Here is an 11,460-nt window from a genome sequence, read left to right as displayed (position 1 = left end):
CCCAATCCCCCCGTCCGCCGGTCCTCCACCCCTCGTCTCTAGTGTTGCATCGCATGACGCTGTTACGCAACTTCCTTCGTGGTGAAGCCCTGTCTCATCGCCATTTGATTCTGTCTGAGTCTGCCACGGGCTGAGCGTGACACCCAGGAATCCACCGCAATCAGTTTTGTGTCTAACAGGGACTGGCCACGTCAAAGGACACTCGTCACTTCCTCCGCAAGTCGTCCGCCAACCACGACCGCCCTATAGCTTGTCTTATCATTTAACGGACCAAGCGTTCCCTGCAGGACATTAATTGATCACGGGCTAATTCGCCGTCTGCAACTGTCTCGTCCTGGCTCTTGGGGTCTCATACGGCCGAGCTTAGACGGAACGCGTTGCTTTTTTCAACTTGCTTCTTCTGCGACACTCGCGCCATGTCACAAATTCCCCATACAGCGGTGAGCAATGAAGAAAAGCCCGAAGCACGCCACGGGGTTGCTTACAGACGCCATCCTTCCGATACGCATTCCAGCCTTTTCTTCGCGCGGCTTGGGCGAGAATTCCAATAACGAATTATTCTGACAACAAAAAAAAAACACCCGCCTGCCACCGCGGCGTCCGTTCGCGTCCTGTTGTTGTTGTTGTTGTTGTTGTTGTTGTTGCTGCTGCTGCTGCTGCTGCTGCTGCTGGCCCCTCCACATTGGCTGCACTTGGCCTGTTTCGTTTGCGCCATGCAGTCGGGGGGAAAGGTGATATATCGTGCGGCAAAGCTGCGTACAGCCCGCTTCTCATGCGGGTTGCCGACCAGTCACTGGCCCCTCGGAGCAGTCTTTGCTTTTGGCCGGCTTACTTCCCTCCCTCGGGCAGCGACGCATGCAAGCAATCCGTAATGCCACAGTTCTCGGCCGGTTGTCACGCGGCTATGAATCGGCAAGCCGCATGCGAGATGCTTCCCGGGCCCACCGATTGGAGCTCACCTTTCTTTTCCGCATAAGCAGGTGGATGATCTCTTGGGGAGGCATGCAAGGAGGGGCATGGGATGTCGAGGCTGTGGGGGGACACTGACGCACACTAGCAAACATGATGGTGTCGTGTCTCCCAAATGCCTGGTCAGGTGGGGGGAGGCCTTGAATCTCTGCCAATGCCATCGACGAGGATAGCCCTACCAACGTCCCCCAATGTTGGTGCGTTGGATGCGATGATGGAGAAGGAAATATACTGCCCAGGTATGTTGGCCAAGAGAGATTGGCTGTCGTGGAGGTCCAAGACACCCTATCTCGGTGTGTGTCGAGCTGGCTGACCGCCCCCTTTCCCCTCACCCCCTCACCCCCTCACCCCTCCCCCCTTCTTGGCCGGTTGTCTGGCTGGATCGCATCAAGAAGAAGTCTTAGGTATATATGAAAGACCTGCTGGCCAGTGGGCGGCCAGAGTTCACTCTTTTCTTACGGTTGAGCTGCGTTCCGAAAAGCAAATCGCTTCCTCTTTCGTCTGCTTTTCTGTTCACCAGGTCATCCTTTCCCATGTATTCTTCCATCCCACGCAGAAACGTCGAAGGGCCGGTCTCCCACGCCAAGTGGCCGTCGACGGAGTCATTCCGCTCGCCGGCATCGTCTTGGGAAGTAGATGATTCCACCGCCCAGACCGTTAGCAGACTCAACTCGGTCTTTGGTTTCCGACCCCCCACAGGATACGCGAAGTCGTCTCCCGGGGCCTCCCCCGATGACCTGTCGAGATACTCGCCAGACCTGCCTCAACTACTCGCGGATCGGACTCCTGAGCTGAGACACGACACTCCTTCGGATGCAAGGACGCGGACGTCGTCCTTCGGGCCGGAGACACCACCTACCAAGGCCGACTCGTACTTCTCGTCGGAGCCGCTCGTGCAACCCCTGACGCCGGTCCGAACTAGCAATTGTCACTTGCGCTCCCGTTCAGACAGCTGTAGTCTACGGAGCTTTTACTCGGAAGGTCAGTACCGGATTGGTACTGAATCAACAGCAGCCATTGGCCATGACGCCAAGCAGCATCCCTATCCTGACCCGATGTCTCGATCTGGAGACAGCCCTTCCAACAAACAGTCCAGGGAAACGCCCTCACCGCACCAGAACTACGCCGTCGCTCTCACCCGCAACAATCGTGCCGTCACCCTCATATTGACGGCAGGCAATCCAGCCCAGTCAGGACAGCCAAACATCACCTGCTACAGGCAAACCTCTCTCCCACTAGGCGGACCGTTCGCCGAGTTTTTCAAAGCCTCCGAGGCACTAGCTCTGTTACAACACATGGTCAACGCATCGTCGATGTCGTATCAGCCCTTTTCCAAACGAGAGCGGTCCGAACTGCTGCTGCGAATGCGGACGTCCGACGAGGGCATGATCCTCGGTAACCCATGTTCCAACGCCCGCGCTTGGACAAGCTTCTTCTCCACAGAGCTCGCCGCCGGCAGGGCTTGGGAGGCGGGCACGGTCATCTTCCCGTGGAAGGTCCTGGAGAAGCTCATGAGCTCGCTCAACGCTGAGTACGCGCGGAAGAGGAAGATCCAAGCGCGTGCCGTTGTTAGGCGCGAGATGGACGAGCACTCTTTGGCCCGGGGCCCACCCCCATTCCGACACGGCTACGGTCAATCTCCCGACGCGCGGCCTATGTCTCTTCTGCTCGCCTGCGATTCCGGTATATCATCAGCGCCCATGTCGGGAGCCGTCGGGGGCGACCGCTGTTCAGTATCCTCTGCCTCGCCCCCGCCGCCCGGGACGCCGACGGAGGTTCTTCCGCCCAAGCTCCAGCTCGTCTCGGAGCGGGCCAAGTCCCCACCGACGCAGCTCCGACGCCGACGCCAGAATTCGGAGCCGGTTCGACCGCTAAGTCTGGCGCCGCCGCGGATCGCGCTGCTGAAGCCCAAGGCCTGCCGGCAGAGCCTGCGCGGTCTGCACTCCGCGTCAACGCCAGTTCGCCTCGAGTTTTACGACTCGATCCGGCAATGGCCGGCCAGCTCACACCGGGCACAGGTGCGCCTGCCGCCGTGCTCACGGTTTCTGGAGATGGTCGAGAACCAGGAACCCGAGCCGCGCAACTCCATCGTCGTTTGAGGTGGAGTGCTCTCTTCAACAGAACACATCGGGGGGTTCTGCTTATGATTATTTCCTTTGTAGGCTTTTCTTTTTCTCCACCTTTGCATGGGCAACGGTCTGGGTAGGTCAGATGACCTCCCTTTTAGGTAGACGCATTTTGATGCCACAACATCAAGAGACTAGACGGGTCATGTCTGACATGTGCACATTTGGAACGAACAGGTTACGAGAAACGGAATATGTGAACAAAGGAAATGATGGTACAACGACAACGCAGCACAGTTAGATGGCATTAGATACAGGCACGATCACGGCTCAGGAGGCGGAAGTGGTTGCTTGGGCTCGCTGGGCGATCAATTGGGTAGATGGATGAATGATGGGAACGTTCAGAACGACTGTTGAATGTGTTTATGATGATAACGTCTTAGGCGCTCACTACCATGTACAAACTGGCTTGACGTCAGGGCCTGCAAAAGCCGTGTAAATGCTTTTTGAGAATAGACTTACGCGAAGCGCATCATTATCCTGCATCCAGACTGGTGCTCACATAGCGTTGAGTTGATTAAAAGCCGTCCGGGTCTATGGCTCCGGACTCGAATGAGCCGCAGCACAGCTTGAACTGGTGAGCAGAACTGGCCCGAAGGCATAGGTACAGTAGTCTCTGGAGACCCGGGTCAAGGAGCCTCACTTCACGATACCGAGCCTGGGGCTATCGCTGTTAAGAGCCGGGGGGTCCGCTGCGACGTTCGGTCATGCTATTGTCTCTTCTATTATATGTGCTGCAGTCTAGATGAGCTCCAAGCATGTTACCGTTAGGCCTTAATAGCCCTGTTGGCCCCACCATCTGAACCAGTCCGTCGGGCTGCTCCGAGAGTGGGAGACGTGCAGGCGACGCAGGGGTCAGGTTCGTCGCATGTTAGGCTAATTTTGTTCTTCTTCATAAACTCAAAACGCCATTACTCGTGCCCGCGTACGTTGTCGTGTTCAGTCTGTTGATTAGAGTTTGGCTGGTTATATTGCGTCCCCGCCCCCTTTTCGCAGCTTTCAAGATGGGAAACTCGGCCGGCCAATCGACCCGGGAGGCCGTCAGACATAAGTTCTAGTTGGTCCAACTCTTGCGAGGGGGGGTGCTCCGAATATCGTGAAAAGCGTCGAACCAACTTACTCCAGTCACTCGCTACTACCGCACCGTGTTCGACCTTCAAATCACTCCACGGAAATCCAAGATATCCGGAAGACAGCCCATCACCTGAAACGCCACGTATTCTAAAGACCACCGTGACAGAAAAGAAGAAACAATGACCCGCTCGATCTGGACCCTTATTGCTCTCGCCGGCCTCGCCTCCGCCGAGCTGGCGCCGCGCCAAGCCACCGCCGGGGTCGACATCACGACGCTGAACAAAAACGTTTCTGCGACTTCGGGAACGGGGGCGGTCAGCGCGGCGGGGACACTGGGGCCGTTTGGCGCGATCGGGGTCGGGTGCGGGATCAACTGGGCCGAAGGCAAGAGTTACGGAGGTGAGTTTGCCCCCCCCCCTTTTCCCTTTCCCCCTCGGAGTCTGGATTCGACGTCTCAATGGAGGAGGGGGCCAAAAGCGTGTGCCACTCCGGTCACGGCACGGGAGCGATGGGTATGGAAAGAGAGGAGAGGAGAGGAGAGTTTGAGGCGGTGGAAAATGCCAAAGAAGCGGATGGCTGACGTACGATGACCCCGATAGGCGGCTTGCAATCCGGCTCGGATTCCTTCGGCCTCGGTGGCGGGTTCACCATCACCGAGGACACGATGACCATCGGCTTAGGGATCGGCATCAACGGCCCGCAAGGTTTCAATACCTCGTAAGCAAGACCCTCGTCCCGTGACATCCCAACGGCGTGTTCCCGTTCATCTGCGGCAATCAAGGCGGGCATTCCTTTTGCCCCTTTGAGCCCACGGGCCCCATGAACCGACGCGGGAGAACACTCTTTGCCAGGCGGCTGATTTGGCTAACGCGCGTTTCCTGCCAGGGTCAACTACGAGGCTTCGACCAACGGCAGCGCGAGCGTCATCTTCACATCGACAAAGGGGGTCACGTGCCAGGAGACGACGGTCGACGGTCTCAAGGGCTTCCAGTGTACCTCGCTGTAGGGAGCGAGCGACTATATCGAGCTGCCAGGGCATCTCCTCTTGTACTTTGGCGTACGGACATGCCATTTTTCGGGTTTTCCCTTGGGGATTTTTTATCGCTTCAAGCCCAGATCCGCTTTCGTACGAGTAACGGCGATAATGGGGTCATTATTGGGTGAAGGATGTACGAAATGGGCTGGTGAATCAAAGCCTGTAGGTATTGAATCCATGGGTTCCATCGCAGTGGCATGAACTTTGTTTCATTCCAAAAAGATTTCGACGAGGCACTCCTTTTGGCTTCTGACAGCGGCATGCTGGTGGGGACTCCCACGCCGAGCAATGCCTTGGTCGAGAGACCACAAGGTTGAAAACTCTTGTTAAAGTTGCACTACAATACTAAGACCAAATTATACGAATCAAGTTCACAAATACAATCGACAAAGCCGCAGCTGCTGTCTACCTATGTTAACGAGTAGGAACTCTACTCTCGATCAAGCGTTAGGATAATACTACGCCGCTTAGGATTTGAGAGAACCGGAACCGCGCATTCAATTGTACGTCGTGATGGTGTTGCTCATCTTGCTAGCCCGGCCGATGACTGCAAATAGAGTTCACCAAGTTATCGATTTCCATCGGAACCATGGATATGTCGACTCTTAACTCAGATCAGTATCGTAATCCATGGATTGCTAGGGGTCTCTTTTTTTTATGTGGGATTCATGCCTGGCTATCTCCTTTTACAACAATAGTCATTGAAAACCCCTGTTTCTTCTCCGTCCCCTACACTCCTCTGCTCAACCTGTACATACACATTCACACCCGGTAAACCTGCTTCACTATTCATACATACACATACCCAAATACTTGCTTCGTTCTATAATCACAACAAACCTCGGTCAGTCCCCTCACCGCAGTCGTGTTCATCACCGCCCGCCAGCAGCACACCATGGACACTCAGAGCCCCTCAATCTCTATTGCTCGTACGGCAGGCAAAGCAGGCACCGCGAAGAGCGTATCCTGGACCACTCCCACACTGTCCCGCCCCGCGGGTAAGCTCTCTTGCCACAAAACATCAAGTGACGCACAGGCCGAGCCAATCATCGAGTTCCAGCCAACTGTTCCTACTCCGGGTTCGCTCGCACATGGCCGCAGGCAACAAGAGGTCCGCTTTGCAGACCCCGAAATCTGTACATTCGACGACAACGACTATGACCTGATTGACTGCGGTGACGACCTCTTCCCGGAGGACGAGGGCGATGACAGATACGATCAGTACGACTACGAAGGCAAAATGGACTTCTTCCAGGATGAGACCTTGAAAGCGGAGCCCGATGACTTGTTGGACTTCCAGGACGAACTGTCCTGTTCAGTTGTCCCCAGACTCATCCTGACGACTCCCGAGGGCGAGACCATCACCGGCGACGACATCCCCGAGGGGAAAAAGTGCTACTTCTCGAAAGAGTACCGCGCCCTTCAACAGCGGTGGCTTGACAACCTCGCCAACAGCCTCGTCCCGGGCAACTGGAAAAAGATCCGCGATTGGAACCTCCCAGAGGAGACCTATCGTGAGAGACGCCGCGCCGAGGAGAAGAAGCGGAAACGCCAGAGGGAGAAGGAAGAGAGCCAACGACGACGTCAAGAGGCTGACGCGGCGGAGCGCGCGCGGCAGCTACAGAAAATGCAAGTCCAGTACGACAAGCAGGAGGGCCGCTACCGGGACGTGGAGAAGCGGCATCAGGCACAGCAGTCGTGGACGTGGTACCCTGGTGTTGACATTCGGAAGTTAGTTGAGGAGTTGCTTGAGAAGTTGATTGAGAAGATGATTCGGAAGAACGAGGAGGCCGTGAGAAAGTTCCAGCAGGTCACGGACAAGTTGAGTGCGATAGAAGCTCGAGAGCGAGATAGACTGGAATCGTGGGGTCGCGAGCGAGCTTGATATTCGAGAGACTCGACCTTGTTTCGGTCGTGCGGATGCTAGGCGGCGGGTCGCCTGATGGGGTGCTGCGTTGATCTTTTCTTGGATTCTTCCACCATGGTGCTTGCTCTGGGACGATGCTTGAGATACCTTGGTGAGTGTGCAATAATCATTCCAATTGAACGCTTGTTGTTTTCTCCCTGCGTCGTGGTTGTCCTTGATGGCTCGTGATGTCCAAAGCTATTCTGTGCCTCATCTATGGACGTTGACAGTGTGAGCCGTCCACATGCTGTGTGTGATCTCGTCCCGAGCTGCATCCGTACGTGTGTAGGTAGCCGGTATCTTGTGCATCGACTGCATGGGCGTTAAGCCAAACAAGAAGACAGAGAGACGATGACGATGTCGAGACGGGCTCGCAGCATGCACCCCAAAACTCTAAAAGGACGGACGTAAACTAGGTACGTAGTAGTGTGCGGGAGGGAAGTCTAGACTAGGTAATCTCTGGCAAACCCTAGTAGACGGCTCAAGCGAACCAATAATTACCGTTTACCCCAAAGCTTCAGCAGTCATCGGCTAACTAACTACCGGTACCTGCCACGGCTGCGAGGTAGCAGGATGAGGTGATGTGCCTTGTCGGATGTGTACTCTGTAGTCTTGCATCCTTGTCGACCGTGTGTAGCCAGGACAGTTGTTGTTGGCGTTGGGAAGTCCCCACAAGGCAGCGTCTCCATCCATTACTTCATCCCAAGACCTCTCACGCTCAGTTTTACAGTACACCCGGGCTGCATGAAAACGACGTCAGACCTTGGCACGGGTTCCTCAGACCAACTGTCGCATCTCGGTCCGCCGCTGATCGAGGGTCCGGATGGCGCCCGGTGCGGGGCAGGAGTCCATCGTTCGTCGTCCGTCCAAGCAAGCCAGACCACGCCCCCTCCTCCTTGAGTTCGGTGGATTTAGTTTGATGAAGTTGATGCCGCTGTTCCCGGGTGACGAGGGAGGTTTAGTTACGAGATATCCCATGGTACTGTGTTTCTATCTAGAAACCTTCCTCTACTGCGTTGAGTATCGGGCACGATACTTACACTGTGTTTTTTCCGACTGCCTTGGACTGTGTATGTAGTGTACCTGTGCGGCCTTGAGAGGGACCGCCGTGGGTAAGCATCTCAGTCCCCGGGTGACGATGTGCACGTAGTGGACTGGTACGGTACCGCCAGTACACCATGGTGGTGTGAAAACCCTTGGGCGAAAGTACCATCGAGCTCGAGATTAGGTAATCGAGAGAAGAAATAAAAACGGAAAGAGAGAAGCGCGGAAGTTGGCAGTTGAAGCCCCCGGCTTGGAAAAATGTCTCCGCAGCCGTGCCGGCTCAGGGGTCCACAGCTCACTAGCGCCAAAGAAAATAATTACTATCCAAGTACTCCGTAGCGTACACTAACTACCCCCTACACCAACGACCGAACCGCTCTCTTGGCTTGGAGCCACGGCCGACTGACACGATGACCCCGCCAACCTGCCATTTATTTGTTTGCTCCCCCCTTTTTCTCCTTGTCGATTTGGGGATAGCTGGTGTTCACCTGCAGCAGGAAAACACCCCGAGCACATGAGTCCATCACCTTATCCTGCAGCCCTCCCACCCCTCATCGTCCGACTCGGTAGTTCGTTTCGCGCCAGAAAGCAAGCCTCGGTCTGCTCGCCCTCCCTAGGTACTTTGGACGAGACCGTGTGCACCCACACCTGCCCATCCCCCCCCACTCCTTCTCGACGTCGTCTGGCCTGCCTTGGAGCCTCTCGACATCCCCGGATCTTGCATGTATCGTTCTTAGACCCCTCCCCACCAACTACCTAGCGACGTCACCGAGCCAAGGCCCGCAACTGATCAGATTGTCATGAGTACCTAGCAATCAGAGAAGAAAAGTCGCGTGGTGTCCATCTGCAACCATCCCCTTCTCTTAAAGACCGCTCATTTCGCCGCACTCATCAGAAAGAACACGCCACTTTCTTCCCTTCAACGTCTGTCTTGCACCGTTGAATTTAAATTGTCTACCTGCGCCAGGTAGGCTCTTTTGCTTTGAACCCCAAGCCCGAGCTTCCTGATCGTCCTGTCACGTACCTCGTAAACCAGAGATATAAATCATAGTCTTATATATATATATATATATGCACCCACAATCGACAATGGCGCCTGAAGTACTTCAGCATCTCGCCACAGGTGGAGGATCATTCCCGGTAACCAAGATGCAGGATCCCAAAGAGAAGTTTTACCGCCACTTCCAAGACGAGGTTGTTAGTATGTTCACCCAAGACCCGACTGAGTCGTTTGATGGTGTGCTGATCAGCCCCGCACTAGTCCTCCAGGAGCAGATCGACGGCATCGGCTCTATAGCCCAGGTCGGTGGTGAGAGGCAGGATGCCATTGACCACATTCTCGCCGGCATCTCGAACCTTTCCAGCGAGGTCGCCGATGCCTCCGACTTTGTTCCGTCGTACGACCAGCGCAACTACGCTCAGGTGAGCCGGTCCACTCATCAGGAGACTACTCGTATTTTGACACCACTCGACAGGCTGTCAAGGCCCTCACAGATAAGCTGAATGAGACCACAACGAAACTCGCACCCCGCTCACGCTTCCAGTTCAAGCCGCGCGGCGCGAACACTGCCACTAGCGACCTAACCGCCCCCAAAAACGACCCGCGCCTGCTCGTGGGAAGCTCTCTCGCGGACCCCTTGCCCGCCTCCCGCGGTGGGCCCGTCATCGCCGCCGCTGCCACCACCTCCCCGGGCGTGCAGGCCGAGAGAGATGGCCTTGGCGAGCTGCCGTCCTTCCCCAAGAACTACAACGAAGAGATGGCGCGGCCGAGCACCACCAAGGTGCGCAAGCCCAGCTTCTCCACCGCTAAGGACATTGCCATCTTCGGCCAGGAGGGCCTGCACATCGTCCTTCCGTCGTCGGCGTCGCGGGCTACGTCGTCCGGGCGACTGATGGACCTGAAGGGGTGCGTCGTCGACATGTCCCTGACGCTGTCTGGTACCACCTCGTTCGCGAACCTGGCGCTCAAGAACATTGACAAGAGTCTGATCGTCGCCGGCAACGTCACTGGACCGACGCATATTACCGGCGTTTCGAACAGCGTCATCGTCGTGTCCGCACGGCAGGTGCGTATTCACGAGTGCAACAACGTCGATATCTACCTGCACTGCTCGAGCCATCCCATCATCGAGGACTGCTCCAACATGCGCTTCGCGCCGCTGCCGGCCAGTTTTGTAAGTACACTGACTGTGTGAAGAAACACCATCTCACGGGGACTCATCATTTGTGCAGCATACCCCCGAAGACCCTGTCAAGAACCAGTGGGATCAAGTTGATGATTTCAAGTGGCTCAAGTCGGAGCCTAGCCCGAACTGGAGTATCCTGCCCGAGGAGCAGAGGCTGGCCGACGAGATCTGGACAAAGGTTGTACCAGGCGAGCGCGGGAAGGATCTGCACGACATCCTCGACGCTGTGGGTGTCTCGAAGCAGTGAGCCAGTCCAGTCACAGTCCCGGTGCCGTTGTCGGCTGTCTCCTTCGTTCAAGGTTCTAGTACGGAGTTTGGAAGGCGGCTCTTGTGAATTCGTGTATAATCAGGCATAGAAGTTGGAGAGGGGGCAGCGTCTCTCTTCCTTTGAAGTGAACATCATCGCAGTCGCATTTCGGGTATCATAAGAGTCATTCGGCAAACAAAAAAAAACACGTCATCCCCTGATCACAGTTTCGTGAAGACCCATCCATCCATCACTCCGTCTCCATCTTATCGCCCGTTCCGCCCTCCTCGTGACCAAACTTGACACCCGCGTCCCTCAACCGGTCCAGCACCTCGCGCTGCATCTTGATACGCTCCTCGAGCTGCTTGATCTCTTCCTCCTGCTCGTCGATGGAGCGATCCATGTCCGGGAGCTGGCGCATCTGCGTGCGGGCCCGCTGGAGCTTGTGCTTCAGCGCGTCGGTCTGGGCGGGCACATCCTTGAGGGACAGCGGGGCGTTGGGGCTAGCGCCGAGGGGATTCGGGGTCGCGCCAGGGCCGGTGCCGGCGGGCGTGGCGCCGGTGATGCCGCCGACGGAGCCGGAGTTCTGGACAGCGGTGCGCAAGCGAGTGAGGATGCCTGTCAGCTCGGTGAGGGTGTCGAGGGCGTCGGGGGAGAGGGTGGAAGGGAGCTCGAGGGGGTGAGGCGGCATTTTGTTGAGGGGGGAAGAGCCGTGTGTGTTTCAAGATGAAAATAGATCGAGGGAGGAAAGCTTGGCTTCGTGATTCTTCTCCTCGATGGGAGGCGGACGGAGCGGGGAGGTTGGAACTCGCAGAGGCTTCTTTCTCGGCCGAGGCTAAGTAGCTAGGTGTTGTGCGCGCGTTGGATGCTGA

General features: G+C 56.3%; 7 protein-coding genes across 7 annotated transcripts; 6 read left to right on the top strand and 1 right to left on the bottom strand.

Moving 5' to 3' along the window:
* Window positions 1-275: 275 nt before the first annotated feature.
* On the top strand, window positions 276-1,178 carry LY79DRAFT_225293 (uncharacterized protein). The gene is made up of 2 exons (XM_060551636.1): window positions 276-432; window positions 486-1,178. Exons 1-2 carry the CDS (start codon window positions 417-419, stop codon window positions 974-976), a joined length of 507 nt encoding a protein of 168 aa, XP_060413723.1. The 5' UTR covers window positions 276-416; the 3' UTR covers window positions 977-1,178.
* A 324-nt stretch (window positions 1,179-1,502) lies between these two features.
* Window positions 1,503-3,068, top strand: LY79DRAFT_516366 (uncharacterized protein; the record flags this gene model as incomplete). The annotated part of the gene is made up of 1 exon (XM_060554812.1): window positions 1,503-3,068. The coding sequence occupies one exon, from the start codon at window positions 1,503-1,505 to the stop codon at window positions 3,066-3,068; it is 1,566 nt and encodes a 521-aa protein (XP_060413722.1).
* Window positions 3,069-4,348: 1,280 nt separating this feature from the next.
* Window positions 4,349-5,175, top strand: LY79DRAFT_580163 (uncharacterized protein; the record flags this gene model as incomplete). Its single annotated transcript, XM_060560079.1, has 3 exons — window positions 4,349-4,568; window positions 4,769-4,886; window positions 5,055-5,175. 3 exons carry the CDS (start codon window positions 4,349-4,351, stop codon window positions 5,173-5,175), a joined length of 459 nt encoding a protein of 152 aa, XP_060413721.1.
* Window positions 5,176-6,100: 925 nt separating this feature from the next.
* On the top strand, window positions 6,101-7,090 carry LY79DRAFT_590641 (uncharacterized protein; the record flags this gene model as incomplete). Its single annotated transcript, XM_060561181.1, has 1 exon — window positions 6,101-7,090. One exon carries the CDS (start codon window positions 6,101-6,103, stop codon window positions 7,088-7,090), a length of 990 nt encoding a protein of 329 aa, XP_060413720.1.
* Window positions 7,091-7,526: 436 nt separating this feature from the next.
* On the top strand, window positions 7,527-8,089 carry LY79DRAFT_225165 (uncharacterized protein). Its single transcript, XM_060551635.1, has one exon. It carries the CDS (start codon window positions 7,693-7,695, stop codon window positions 8,029-8,031), a length of 339 nt encoding a protein of 112 aa, XP_060413719.1. The 5' UTR covers window positions 7,527-7,692; the 3' UTR covers window positions 8,032-8,089.
* Window positions 8,090-9,244: 1,155 nt separating this feature from the next.
* LY79DRAFT_688014 (tubulin binding cofactor C) lies at window positions 9,245-10,768 on the top strand (the record flags this gene model as incomplete). The annotated part of the gene is made up of 4 exons (XM_060564688.1): window positions 9,245-9,356; window positions 9,417-9,577; window positions 9,631-10,329; window positions 10,388-10,768. The coding sequence occupies 4 exons, from the start codon at window positions 9,245-9,247 to the stop codon at window positions 10,586-10,588; spliced, it is 1,173 nt and encodes a 390-aa protein (XP_060413718.1). The 3' UTR covers window positions 10,589-10,768.
* Window positions 10,769-10,838: 70 nt separating this feature from the next.
* LY79DRAFT_670141 (RNA polymerase II transcription mediator complex subunit 9-domain-containing protein) lies at window positions 10,839-11,279 on the bottom strand (the record flags this gene model as incomplete). The annotated part of the gene is made up of 1 exon (XM_060563744.1): window positions 10,839-11,279. One exon carries the CDS (start codon window positions 11,277-11,279, stop codon window positions 10,839-10,841), a length of 441 nt encoding a protein of 146 aa, XP_060413717.1.
* Between the last annotated feature and the right edge of the window lie 181 nt (window positions 11,280-11,460).

Source organism: Colletotrichum navitas (assembly GCF_030913465.1).
Source record: "Colletotrichum navitas strain CBS 125086 chromosome Unknown LY79scaffold_33, whole genome shotgun sequence".
Lineage (NCBI taxonomy): Eukaryota > Fungi > Ascomycota > Sordariomycetes > Glomerellales > Glomerellaceae > Colletotrichum > Colletotrichum navitas.
Note: the sequence above shows the minus strand (reverse complement) of the source record. Positions and strands in the feature narration are given on the sequence as shown.

What these genes read in the sequence shown, in the direction of transcription:
- LY79DRAFT_225165 (XM_060551635.1), top strand. Translation starts at nt 7,693, where the DNA reads ATGTGCCTTGTCGGATGTGTACTCTGTAGTCTTGCATCCTTGTCGACC.